The 12028-nt window shown below is 46.4% G+C and overlaps 2 protein-coding genes across 3 annotated transcripts in view; both read right to left on the bottom strand.

The window, feature by feature from the left end:
* The window catches only part of TRIM14 (tripartite motif containing 14), a 288671-nt gene that overhangs the window by 146792 nt on the left and 129851 nt on the right, over nt 1–12028 (bottom strand). The window lies entirely within an intron of this gene.
* The window catches only part of TBC1D2 (TBC1 domain family member 2), a 62719-nt gene that overhangs the window by 26868 nt on the left and 23823 nt on the right, over nt 1–12028 (bottom strand). For both annotated transcript variants that reach the window (XM_001113321.5, XM_001113411.5), the window contains 2 exons: nt 7064–7197; nt 2993–3189 (listed from right to left, as the gene is read on the bottom strand). In XM_001113321.5, the coding sequence (XP_001113321.2) occupies nt 2993–3189; nt 7064–7190 (324 nt within the window). In that variant the 5' untranslated portion in view covers nt 7191–7197. The remainder of the gene's footprint in view (nt 1–2992; nt 3190–7063; nt 7198–12028) is intronic.

Below are 12028 nucleotides of genomic sequence, written 5' to 3'. Positions count from 1 at the left end.
CAGGAAGGTACCTCACAGGGGCAGCTCCTGGGAGTCCAGGTGCCTATCTTCCCAGCTGATGGATGGGACTCTAATGAGGGTCTCAGATGCACAGCGGCTCTCCCAGCAGCATTCTGAGTGCCTGGGGGCACCACTGGGCACCCAGAAGTTGTGCTGGCTTTTTCTGTCTCACCTCTTTGGTTTCAGTATCTGGGCTATAGTTGAAACCCTAGAGGACAGGACTGCCGTTCCTCCCTTCCTAAGGTGGAATAAAGACCGAAGTTCCCCGATCACTGGGATGGCCCCACGGCACATTTCCTGGAGGCACTGATGGGCTCTCACTTCCCGCCTGTCTCAGAGCCCCTCAGCAGGGCACCTCACTGCTTGTAGGGCAGGAAGAGATCGACATGGAGGGTAAGGAGGGATGCAGTAATTGCCAGAACAACCAGAGCCTGCATCTGTTGGGCAGCTGCTGGGTGCCAGGTACTGGGCTTTATGAATCTGGGCACAGGTCTCTCCAGTAAACATGGCTGTAACTGCACTTACAGAAGAGGAAACTGAGGCTTAGAGAGGTTAAGAAACTTCTTAGGGCCAGAATTTGAGCCTGTGCTGTCTTATTTAAAGGCCGGTGCTTTGAATCATCCTGAAGACTGAAGTGCATTTGTGGAATGGGTTGAAGAACACACAAATCCACTCATATTGCACAATAAATAGATAAACTAAATAAATCACAACTCATTCTCCTTTTGACCGTCTGTCCCAGGACACAAAGTTGAGGTCTGGTGGAAGGTTACCTGGTGAAAAAAAAATCCAGATTCTTCAATGCGTCAACAACTTCCTCCTGACAATTTCCCTCTGAATATATGGGAGTTGTCAATAGCCTGGGCAACCCTTATTAATCGCCAAGAATCTTGCCTTTATTTTTTGAAGAATGACGAGTCCCCCAGAGATGCAGAGCAATCAGGGGCAAACTTTCATGAAATCTAGGTCTCCCGGGGCCTTTCTACTTCATCTGACAATTTGTAATGTATTAGAAAGAAAGACTGTGTCAAGGGAGGTTGCCCATATATTCAGGATTTCTTTTTCTTTCCAGGTTTGGGTTTGGGATTTAAGCTCTACCAGTCCAGGGATCGAGTAGCTGCTATGGCTCTGTTTCACACCCTCTCAGCTCTCAGGAGCGTCCAGCAGCCTCACAACAGGAGCACCATGATGACAGGAGGAAAAGACAGCTGGGCTGCTAAGCAGCAGCAGACGGGACTTCACGTGGTATAACTACACATTGGGTGTTGCTTTGTTTAATGTCTGTCTCTGCCATGAAATGCAAGCCCTATAAGGGCAGAGCCTGTGCCTTTTGCTCATTGTTCTTTCCCAGCACCTGGAACACTACATGCACATAACAGGCCCTTAATAAAGATTTGGTGAATAAACACATGAGTTAAGAACATATGAATAAATGAGCCCCCTCCTTTGAGAACTCTAATCTCTAATCACCAGTTGCTTCATTAAATGTAACTCCTGGCCGGGCACGGTGGCTCACATCTGTAATCCCAGCACTTTGGGAGGCTGAGGCGGGCAGATCACTTGAGGTCAGGAGTTTGAAACCAGCCTTGCAACATGGTGAAACCTAGTCTCTAATAAAAATACAAAAAAAAAAAAAAAAAATTAGCTGGGCATGGTGGCAGGCGCCTGTAATCCCAGCTACTTGGGCGGCTGAGGCAGGAGAATTGCTTGAACCCAGGAGGTGGAGGTTGCAGTGAGCCAAGACTGCACCATTGCACTCCAGCCTGGATGACAGAGTGAGACCCCATCTCAAAAAAAAAAAAAAAAAGTAACTCCTGACATGCCAGGAATGAAGCCTCTGCCAGTTCCCTTGAGATCTGCTGACAGTGGTCACTGCTTAGGGGCAGAAAAGGCAGACGAGGGGCCAAACCAGGTATAGGGAAAGCATTTTTTCTAGATTTCTTCCCCCCAAAACAGGGCAGAAAAGAAAAGAAATGTACAAGTGATAAGAAGTATTCAGAAGGTAATAGGGCATAAGCCCCACCTCCCCAGCCTAAGTCCTCTGGAGTCAGGACTGGGACACAAAGCAGAAAGGGCCTCCAAGCAGCCAAAGTTCAAACACAAAAGCTGAGGCCTTTCTCTGGAGGAAAAGCAGTCTAGGCCCTCAGTGGAGCCCACCACTGCCACCACAGGCCCTACCAGGCCCCACCAGGCCCCACCCTTGGGATTTATGTAACTGCCTTAGTCACTTTTATCACTCTACAGAGGGGCTGCCGCCCGGAGCTGAAACCCCCTCACATCCCCGCCCTGGGACTCTCACTACTTCGTAAGGTAGCCCCTGGCTTTTAATACCATTTGCTCTCTGGGATGTAGGATTTTGGAGTAGTTTTAATGTCTGTGTGTGTGAGATCTGTTTTCTACAATGACTATATAGCTCTTCCCTTTTGTAACTCTCATAATTAACTTCTTACCATATTAAGCCCAGATATTCCTGTCACTGTTCTGTGTTGGTCCTGGCTTAGCACTGGGCCACACACATGCTGCTTGTTTGCTTTCTCCTGTGACAGTCTCGTGACAGTCATTCAGATATCTGTGCCCAGATATCAGCTGCCAGGTCAAAGCCTCCCCCTAGTTCTATCGACAGCTTCTCCCATGACCCTAGATCCAGATCATCTGCCTCTAAATATTGTCATTTTCTGGGTAGGGGGTGAGACGATGCATGCCCTCCAGGAGGGGTCCAAGGGACAGTTATTAGAGTAGATCTCCAGAGATACCTGCCCTTGGTGCCCTTTTGTGACTTGCTTTGAGTGACATTAGGTTCTTGAGTAATCAATAGCATATTTCAACCTTCCGCAGTTTGGCCTTTAAACACCAGAGCTAGTGCCTGCTGGCCTTTAAAGACCACACCTGCTGGTGCCCAGCAGGGCTACTGCATCCCATCTAGTTTGTTCGAAAGGCTCCAGGAACTGGAGGGGTCCACTGGAACCTGGGCCTCTCTGGGACCAGACCTCACCTTCTGAGACTTCAGCTCCTTAGTGAGCATCAGAACCTGTTGCTCCAAGGCTGCCACTTTCTCCTGGGCAGTTCGGTTCCATGTGATTCCTTCAGAAAAGAATGGGAAGGTGTTGTTCTGGCGCTTGGCTTTCTGAACAAAACTGATGGTCAGAGAAGACTTGGGTCCTGGCTTTGGAGAATCCTCTGGCTCTCTCCCTGCTCAAGAGGAGAAACACAGAAGTTATGATGGATGACATCAGCAGTTCTCAAACCTGAGCTTGCTTTAGAAGCACCTGGAGGGCTTGTTCAAATGCGGATGGTTGGGCCCTAATTTCGGAGCTCTGAATTTAATAGGTCTGGGGCAGGGCTTGAGAATTTGCACTTCTAAAAAGTTCCTAGGTGATGCTGACACAGCTTGTCCAGGGGTTAGACTGTGAGAACCACTGGCCTACATAAACGTTATTGCACTGTGCTAGCCCATCCGCTAAACTGTGCCTGTCTCCTTCCTTCAGATCCCACCCAGCCTGGATGGGTCTCTCATGCCACCCTGCTGGTGTTTGCCAAGTGACTTTCTCCTCGGGCACAAGCCCTGGCAGGATGTTCTGTTCCTTATTTCAGGATCCCACCTCTATGTGCTAGGAGATTTTCAAAGCACACAAATCTGTCTGATGATAGGAACACAGAATGAATGCCTGTACTCTGCATTCTTGCTCCAGAGAATAGCTCAAACATTTAACTTGATTCTTCTTATTCCAAGCTAAGTTAAGAGACATATTCCCCCCACAGCTGATTGTCTCAAGGATGCATAGCCCTTTTAGCTCCTGGGTGACAACCTATGGTTCACAGGCCAAATCCAGCCCACAGCCTGCTTTTATAAATAAAGCTTTATTAGAACACAGCCATGCCCATTTGTTTATGTGCTGTCTATTGCTGTGTTTACTCCTCAAAGGCAGAACTGAGGGCTTAAAACAGAAACCCCATGGCCCACAAAGCCTCAAATCGTTACTATCTGGCTCTTTACAAAAAATGTTTGCCACCCACTGTTTTCAAGTCATTAAAATTTTATTCTTACATCAAACCCAACATCAGAGAATCATTCCCTTGGGTTGCCTTGTCCTGCCCTGACCCAGCTGTGCTTCTGGTCTCTGCCATCAGCCTGCATCAAGGGACATTTAATGACCTGATTATGTGGCCAAGGGCCCTTGAGAAGCTTGTTCACATGGGATATATACATCATGCCTATTATGAGTCCCCAGCAGAAGAAATTCCCTTCAGCCCTAGGAACTTCCAAGAAAAGCTTTGCTTCTTATAAGAAAATATGTTTTTAGTCTTATGGACACTGGAAATAATCTAGCTGCTTGCATTTCCCTCTTTGCCTTGGCTGCTGAGCTTAAAGCCACATTTACTGCCTACCGTCAGATATTTTGTAGGATCATAAATTGATCCTATCTAAATCTCCTAACCCAAATCACTCATTTGTATGAGTATGCATTTTAGTAAACTATTACCTATTTTTGGGGACTAAAGTGTTAAAGGTATTGAAAATAAGAATGTGGTATGGGATCCCAGGATAGGGGACACACAGGGCTTTGGGGATAGGCCAAATGACATAGCATGAGACCAGGCCAAGGGCTGGCCAAACAGTCTTGAACAGATAACGAGTTACTCCAGTAGGTGACAGGAACCAGACACTGAGTGCAAAAACAGTACCTAGATTGCCCAGGTGCAGTGGTTCACGCCTGTAATCCTAGCACTTTGGGAGGCCGAGGTGGGTAGATCACGTTAAGTCAGGAGTTTGAGACCACCCTGGCCAACATTGTGAAACCTCATTTCTACTAAAAATACAAAAATTAGCCAGAAATCGCTTGAACCCAGGAGGCAGAGGCTGTAGTGAGCCGAGATCATGCCAGTGCACTCCAGCCTGGGCAACAGAGCGAGACTCTGACTCAAAACAAACAAAACAACAGTGCCTTGCTGAGTGCAAAACCAGAACAGTCTTGTCCCAGATCGAAGAGAAATCAGGCTACAATGGGTACAAGGCAGCCCACAGAGCTCAAAAATATGTAGTACCTCTTTCTCCTTCCTGTTATGGGGTCTAGGGGAGCAGGGAGGCTCCCTGTAGCACTTGCTGCCCTTTGATACATGACTGTGCACCAACTCTGAGGAAAGGCAGGGCAGGCCTCACAGTGCCCAGTTTATAATTAGAGAAAATGAAGTCTAAGACAGTGGCGTTCAATCAGTGCCCTGGATTTCATGGGAGTGCCTCAAGGACTGACCGGGAGGGGAAGGTGGAGTAAGAGGAGCAGAGGAGGAGTCCAGACTCCCACTCAGGCCTCAACTCTGCTTTTATCTGCTTTATATATTAGATTTTGTTCTGTCACTCACTCTGTGGCCGTGAGCAAGTCACTCCACCCTTCCATGCCTCAGTTTCCTTATTTATTGAATGAGGATAACAACAATACACACAGTTCCAGTTGCTGTAAGAATTAAATAGGTCAATGTAGGTAAAGTGCTTGGTACACACGGATAAAACTTGAAAAGATTCTGCTAAGTCAAAGAAGCCAGTCACAGCATGGTATATTCCATGGTATATTCTACTCACAGCAGATCTCCAGAACAGGCACATCCATAGAGAAAGAAAGGTTGTGGCCACCTAGCGTTATGGGGCAGTGGGGATTATGGTTGATGACTAAGAGTGCAGGTTTCTTTTTGGGGTAATGAAAATGTTCTAAAATTGATTATAGTGACGGTTGCATAATTCTGTGGATATACAGAAAGCCACTGAATTACACATTTTAAATGGGTGAATTGTATAGTATATGAATATATCTTAATAAAGTTATTACAAAAAAAAAATGCTTACTGCAGCACTGGCACAAAGTAACTGCTAGCGTTATAATGATGATGATTGATCCGATATAGCACTGGCCTTCCCTTGGACTGCTTGTTATGCTCTCTGGGGCTTTGACAGGCACTGACTCCTCCAAAGGGTGCTTTTTCTTTTCTTCTTCTTCTTTTTTTTTTTTTTGAGACAGCGTCTCATTCTGTCACCCAGGCATGATCATGACTCGCTGCAGCCTCGACCTCCCTGACTCAAGTGATCCTCCCACCTGAGCACCCCAAGTAGCTGGGACTACAGGCTCGCATCACGATCAGCTAATTTTTTAATTTTTTTTTGTAAAGACAGGGTCTCCCTGTGTTGCCCAGGCTCGCCTTGAACTCCTGGGCTCAAGCAATCCTCCAGCCTTGGCCTCCCAAAGTGCTGGGATTACAAGCATGAGCCACCATGCCCAGCCTTATTTTAACTTTTTACTCTGAAAAAATTATAGACTCATAGGAAGTTGCAAAGATAGTGCAGACATGTCTCAAGTACTCTTCACCAAGCTTCCCCCGATGGTGACATCTTACACAGCTATAGTACACTATCAATTCTAGGAAACCGGTGTTGGTACAACATGTGTGCGTAGGTCTATGTCATTTTATCACACGTGTACATTTGTTTTTGGTTATGTTTGAGACAGAGTCTCACTCTGTCACCCAGGTTGGAGTGCCGTGGTGCAATCTCGACTCACTGCAACCACTGCCTCCCAGGTTCAAGTGGTTCTCCTGCCTCAGCCTCCTGAATAACTGGAATTATAGGCACTGGCCACCATGCCCAGCTAACTTTTGTATTTTTAGTAGAGTGGTGGTATTAAGAGGTGGGGCCCTTGGGAGGTGATCAGATTTAACGTCATGAGGGTGGAGCCCCTGATAAGATCAGTACCCTTAAAAGAAGCAGCAGAGACCAGAGCTCTTTCAGCCACGTGAGCACACAGTGAGAAGGCGGCCATGTGCAAACCAGGAAGGGAGCCCTCACCAGACACTGAATCTGCCGGCACCTTGATCTTGGACCTCCCAGCCTCCACACAACTGTGAGAAATAAATGTCTGTTATTTAAACCACACAGTCTATGGTGTTTTAGTAAGTAGCCCAAGCCAACTAAGACACACACAAACACACAAATGCTGGTTCACTGGAAGGAAAGAAGGCACTTGTGCCAGCCGTGAGGAGCTGGTCCCTGAAGGCAGCTCAGCCCTGGACAGAGGCTCACCTGGGGTGGTGGGGTCAGAGGCCAAGGGCTGCTCCTCCCTCTGAGGCTCCCCACTCTGTGGAGAATCTTCCCCTGGAGGTTCATGGCCTGTTGCCTGGGCCTGCTTGTTGCCACGGATGTTGTGCATTGTGTTTCTGAAAGGAGATGAGAACAGAGGAGCATGAGGCTGAAGCCTGCCTTTCTGCCCCTCTGTCCTTCCCGCCGCCACTGCTGGAGCTCAGGTCTCATCCCTACACCCTATCATCCCGACTGGTCTCCCAGACTCCAGGCACCCTACATGATGCATCCCCACGCATGGCACTCCCAATCTCCTTTACCTATCTCTTTCGCATTCTCATCTTCCACACACTATGTGGCTTGTTAGTAATATAAGCTTGACTTCCTCAACCCCTAACCCTGCAGCTGGAATATAAATGCCATGAGGCAGAGGTATTGTCTGTTTTGTTAACTGATGCACCTAGAACGCCTAAACAGTGCCCAAAATATAGAAGGTGCTTAGTACGGGTGTGTTGGATGAATGCTGAATGGACTTGTTGCACTAACTTTCCCAAAACCTTCATCTGGTTTCATCACTATCTGGCTCAAAAACCATCAGTGGCTCCCGACTTCTGCTGAGATAAGTTGCAAACACCTCCTGACATCTTTCCCTGCTTGCTCTCTTTCCCTGCTCAGATCTGTCCTCTGTGCAGCCTTCACTGACCATCTCATGGCCTCCAAGGGGCTTAGTGCACTTCACAGCTGGGTCACCCTTTGGCCAAGTACTTGTCTAGGCTGAAGCCTCTTGATGTCATTTCTTTATGAACTGGGTACTAACCTACCTGCATGTTTGCTGGTGCCCAACACTGGGTTGTATGTGCCAGAGCCGGGCTCAATACATGTTTGGTTTATAGAAAGGAACTAGATAGTACCAAAGGCTGACCTGAGATCACAGACCACAGAGAAGTTCATAATGAGCTGGATGTAAAAACAGTTCAAGGAGTTTATTCTCCCTTGCAAAGAGATAAGATTAATAACAGGGAAGGGAAAATGATGAAAGGAGTTCACTAGGTCAGTGTATTCCAAACTGAAGGTTTGGCCTCATTGTTAGATTGTAAAACCAGTTTAGTGTCATGACCAGCATTTAAAAAATGAAATAGAAACTACCAGGGCTGCTGCCACCTGCCTGTGTCCATCTGTGTTGCATCGGGGTCCCGAGGAGCTGTTGGGTGGTCCAGGCTGAGGCTGGCTTGTGTGGAAGTCATCCTCGCCTCTGCTTGCTAGCCCTCCCATTCATCCTCTCTCCCAGTGGTCGTCATGCTGGTGTGCATCCCCTGCCTGCTGTGCTAGTTCAGTTTGCTCTTTTGGAAGCAGGAGATAGAACTGATGCTTGCAGGGCTGCAGGACTTGGGCCAAGACCACTTTCGTGAATATCACTGCATCAGGTCAATTTAGTGAAAACATGATACCCACAGTGAGCTTCGACATGAGGAAAGTAACTAAAGGTAACATCACAGTAAAGATCTGGGACATGGCTGGATGCGGTGGCTCACGCCTGTAATCCCAGCACTTTGGGAGGCCCAGATGGGTGGATCACGAGGTCAGGAGTTCAAGACCAGCCTGGCCAAGACGGTGAAACCCCATCTCTACTAAAAATATAAAAAATTGCTGGGCATGGTGGCATGCGCCTGTAGTCCCAGCTACTCAGGAGGCTGAGGCAGAGAAGCTCTTGAACCTGGGAGGCGGAGGTTGCAGTGAGCCAAGATTGCACTACTACACTGCAGCCTGGGTGACAGAGTGAGACTCCATCTCAAAAAAAAAAAAAAAAAAAAAAAAATTCTGGGACATGGGAGGACAACCCCAATTTTGGAGCATGTAGGAACTGTATTGCAGAGGAGTCAATGCTATTGTTTACATAACAGGTGCTGCAGATTGTGAAAAGATAGAAGCCTTGAGAAATGAGCTACACAATCTAGATAAACCGCAGTTACAAGGAACTCCAGTGCTAATACTTGGAAACAAGAGAGATCTTCCTAATGCCTTGGATGAGAAAGAGCTAATTGAAAAAATGAATGTCTGCTATTCAGGATAAAGAAATGTGCTACTACTCAATTTTTTGCAAACAAAAGGATAACGTAGGTATCACACTTCAATGATTTATTCAACATTCAAAATCTAGAAGCTGAAGCATCTCCTGAAGTCTTCCAGTCCTTCTCAGCTATAATCCTAGACTTACTGTCTGTTTCTCTAAAGTACTTCCCAAAATACGGTCCTCTCTAACCCCAAGAAATTGTCTTTTTCAGAGTTTATTTCTCATGTGCGTTGCTGAAGATGTGTATCCCTAATTCTTCATAAGAATCAGCGAGTTGTCAGCCAGGCACGGTGGCTCACGCCTGTAATCCCAGCACTTTGGGAGGCCGAGGCGGGCAGATCATGAGGTCAGGAGTTTGAGACCATCCTGGCTAACACAGTGAAACCCTGTCTCTACCTAAAATACAAAAAAATTAGCCAGGTGTGGTTGCGGGAGCCTGTAGTTCCAGCTACTCAGGAGGCTGAGGCAGGAGAATGGCGTGAACCCGGGAGGCGGAGCTTGCAGTGAGCCGAGATTGCACCACTGCATTCCAGCCTGGGCGACAGAGCTAGACTCTGTCTCAAAAAAAAAAAAAAAAAAAAGAATTAGCGAGTTGTCATGATCAAGTCAGCACATATAAAACACACACATATCTTACACATACTTGTCTTAAACTATATAGAGCTTTTAAAACTTTTATTAAAAACACACACACACACACACACACTTTTGACCATCTTAAGAAGATTGCATATTTCCATCCTGGTCTTTCTAGGCCAGATTTTGTTGTTGTTGTCTGAGATGGAGTCTCACTCTGTCACCCAGGCTGGAGAGCAATGGCACGATCTCGGCTCACTGCAACCTCCACCTCCTAGGTTCAAGCAATTCTCCTGCCTCAGCCTCCCGAGTAGCTGGGATTACAGGTGCCCGCCACCACACATGGCTAATTTTGTATTTTTAGTAGAGACAGGGTTTTGCCATGTTGGTCAGGCTGGTCTGAAACTCCTGACCTCAGGTGGTCCACCCGCCTCAGCTTCCCAAAGTTCTGGGATTACATGCGTGAGCCACCACTCCCGGTCTGGGCCAGATTTTTATATTGATTTTCAGTAAATGTTTATCTGTAATATTTCATTATAGAGTCCAGTAGCTTGATACTTATACTGACTTGATATAGCATGAAGTTTCTAGTGCCACACATGGTTTTTAGAAAACCTTTAAGCCTGGCTCATGTTGGATATAAACATAATATTTATCTTATCTCACAAATGTATGTGAAATGTATAATTACACCTTAGGATTCCAAAAATAGTCTGCAAAGAGTGAGCGGAGGCACCAGATCAATGCTGTTGGTTCTTTACACTGGTGAGATTCTACCTGATGAGTATTAAAAACACTCTACTTTCTGAGAATTCTTTATCACCGAATAGCAGTTGGGGATATGGGAGGAACTAAGGTATGCTTTGTATCTGTGTAGATCATTACTTCCATTTTTTTTTTTCCGCATTCAAAATACTTTTTATGGGGTTGGGAATTGATGATTTCTCCAAAGCTTTTATGAATTTAAAGCATGCCAGTCAATATAATAACATCTGTTAAGAATGTCAGACTTTGGCCGGACGCAGTGGCACACGCCTGTAATCCCAGCACCTTGGGAGGTTGAGGTGGGTGGACTGCTGGAGGCCAGGAGCTCGAGACTAGCCTTGTCAATATAGTGAAACTCTGTCCCTACTGAAAATACCAAAGTTAACCGGGCGTGGTGGCTCATGCTTGTAATCTCAGCTTCTTGGGAGGCTGAGGCTGGAGAGTTGCTGAATGTCACTTGAACTGGGGAGGCAGAGGTTGCAGTGAGCGGAGATTGCGCCCCTGCACTCTAGCCTGGGCGACAGAGCAAGACTGTCTCAAAAAAAAAAAGAAAAACAGAAAGTCAGGTTTTGTTCAAAAAAAAGAAAGAAAATATCAGAGTGCACCCTGCTCAGTCAGCATTAATATTTTGTGAATTACATATATGTGTAGTGAGTATGACAGAAAAATGTATTTGCTTTTACTGTGGCCATGGCTAACAGTTTGAAAAACACTCTATCAGGAGGACATTTACTTAAAAGGCAGCTATAGTGTGGCCAAAAAAGACGAAGTCACGGCTGGGCATGGTGGCTCATGCTCATAATCCTAGCACTTTGGGAGGCCTAGGCGGGTGGATCATTTGAGGTCCGGAGTTCGAGACCAGGCAGACCAACATGGTGAAACCCCTTCTCTATGAAAAATACAAAAAAATTAGGTGGGCTTGGTGGCGTACACCTGTAATCTCAGCTACTCAGGAGGCTAAGGCAGGAGAATCACTTGAACTCGGGAGGCAGTGAGCCAAGATCGTGGCACCGCACTCTAGCCTGGGTGACAGAGCAAGACTCCATCTCAAAAAAAAAAAAAAAAAAAAAAAAAGAGGAAGTCAAAAGTTGGAAACGTGGCTTTGTTATGTAATCTCTACATACAACACACACTTCTAGTTATGTGATGGACAAATTTCTCTGAAAAACTCTTATTCCACAAATACCAAAACATATTAAGATCTAGTTTAAGGCAAAGGAAAGGAAGGGAAACCCAGGGACTGAACATGAAAAAGGATATGAAACTCAAATGGGAAGTAAAGAGGAAGATTAACGTGTAGATTAGATTACTGTTCAGTAAATATCTACTCCCTTCTCCGCACCCCCATGGGAGCAGCTTCTTTCTCCTCTGCTTCTTGACTCTGGGTGTGGGCCATGTGACTTCCTCTGGCCAACTGATGTTAGCAGATATGGTGTAAACACAGAGTTAAAGTGCGCTCGTATGTAAGGCTTGCCTAGTACTCCTGCTTTTCATCATGGGAAGAACATGCCTCAGGTAGCTGCTGCTCCATGGACGATGAGAAACACATGGGGTCA

Source organism: Macaca mulatta, chromosome 15, assembly GCF_049350105.2.
Source record: "Macaca mulatta isolate MMU2019108-1 chromosome 15, T2T-MMU8v2.0, whole genome shotgun sequence".
Lineage (NCBI taxonomy): Eukaryota > Metazoa > Chordata > Mammalia > Primates > Cercopithecidae > Macaca > Macaca mulatta.
This window is presented reverse-complemented; position numbering and strand designations above follow the sequence as displayed.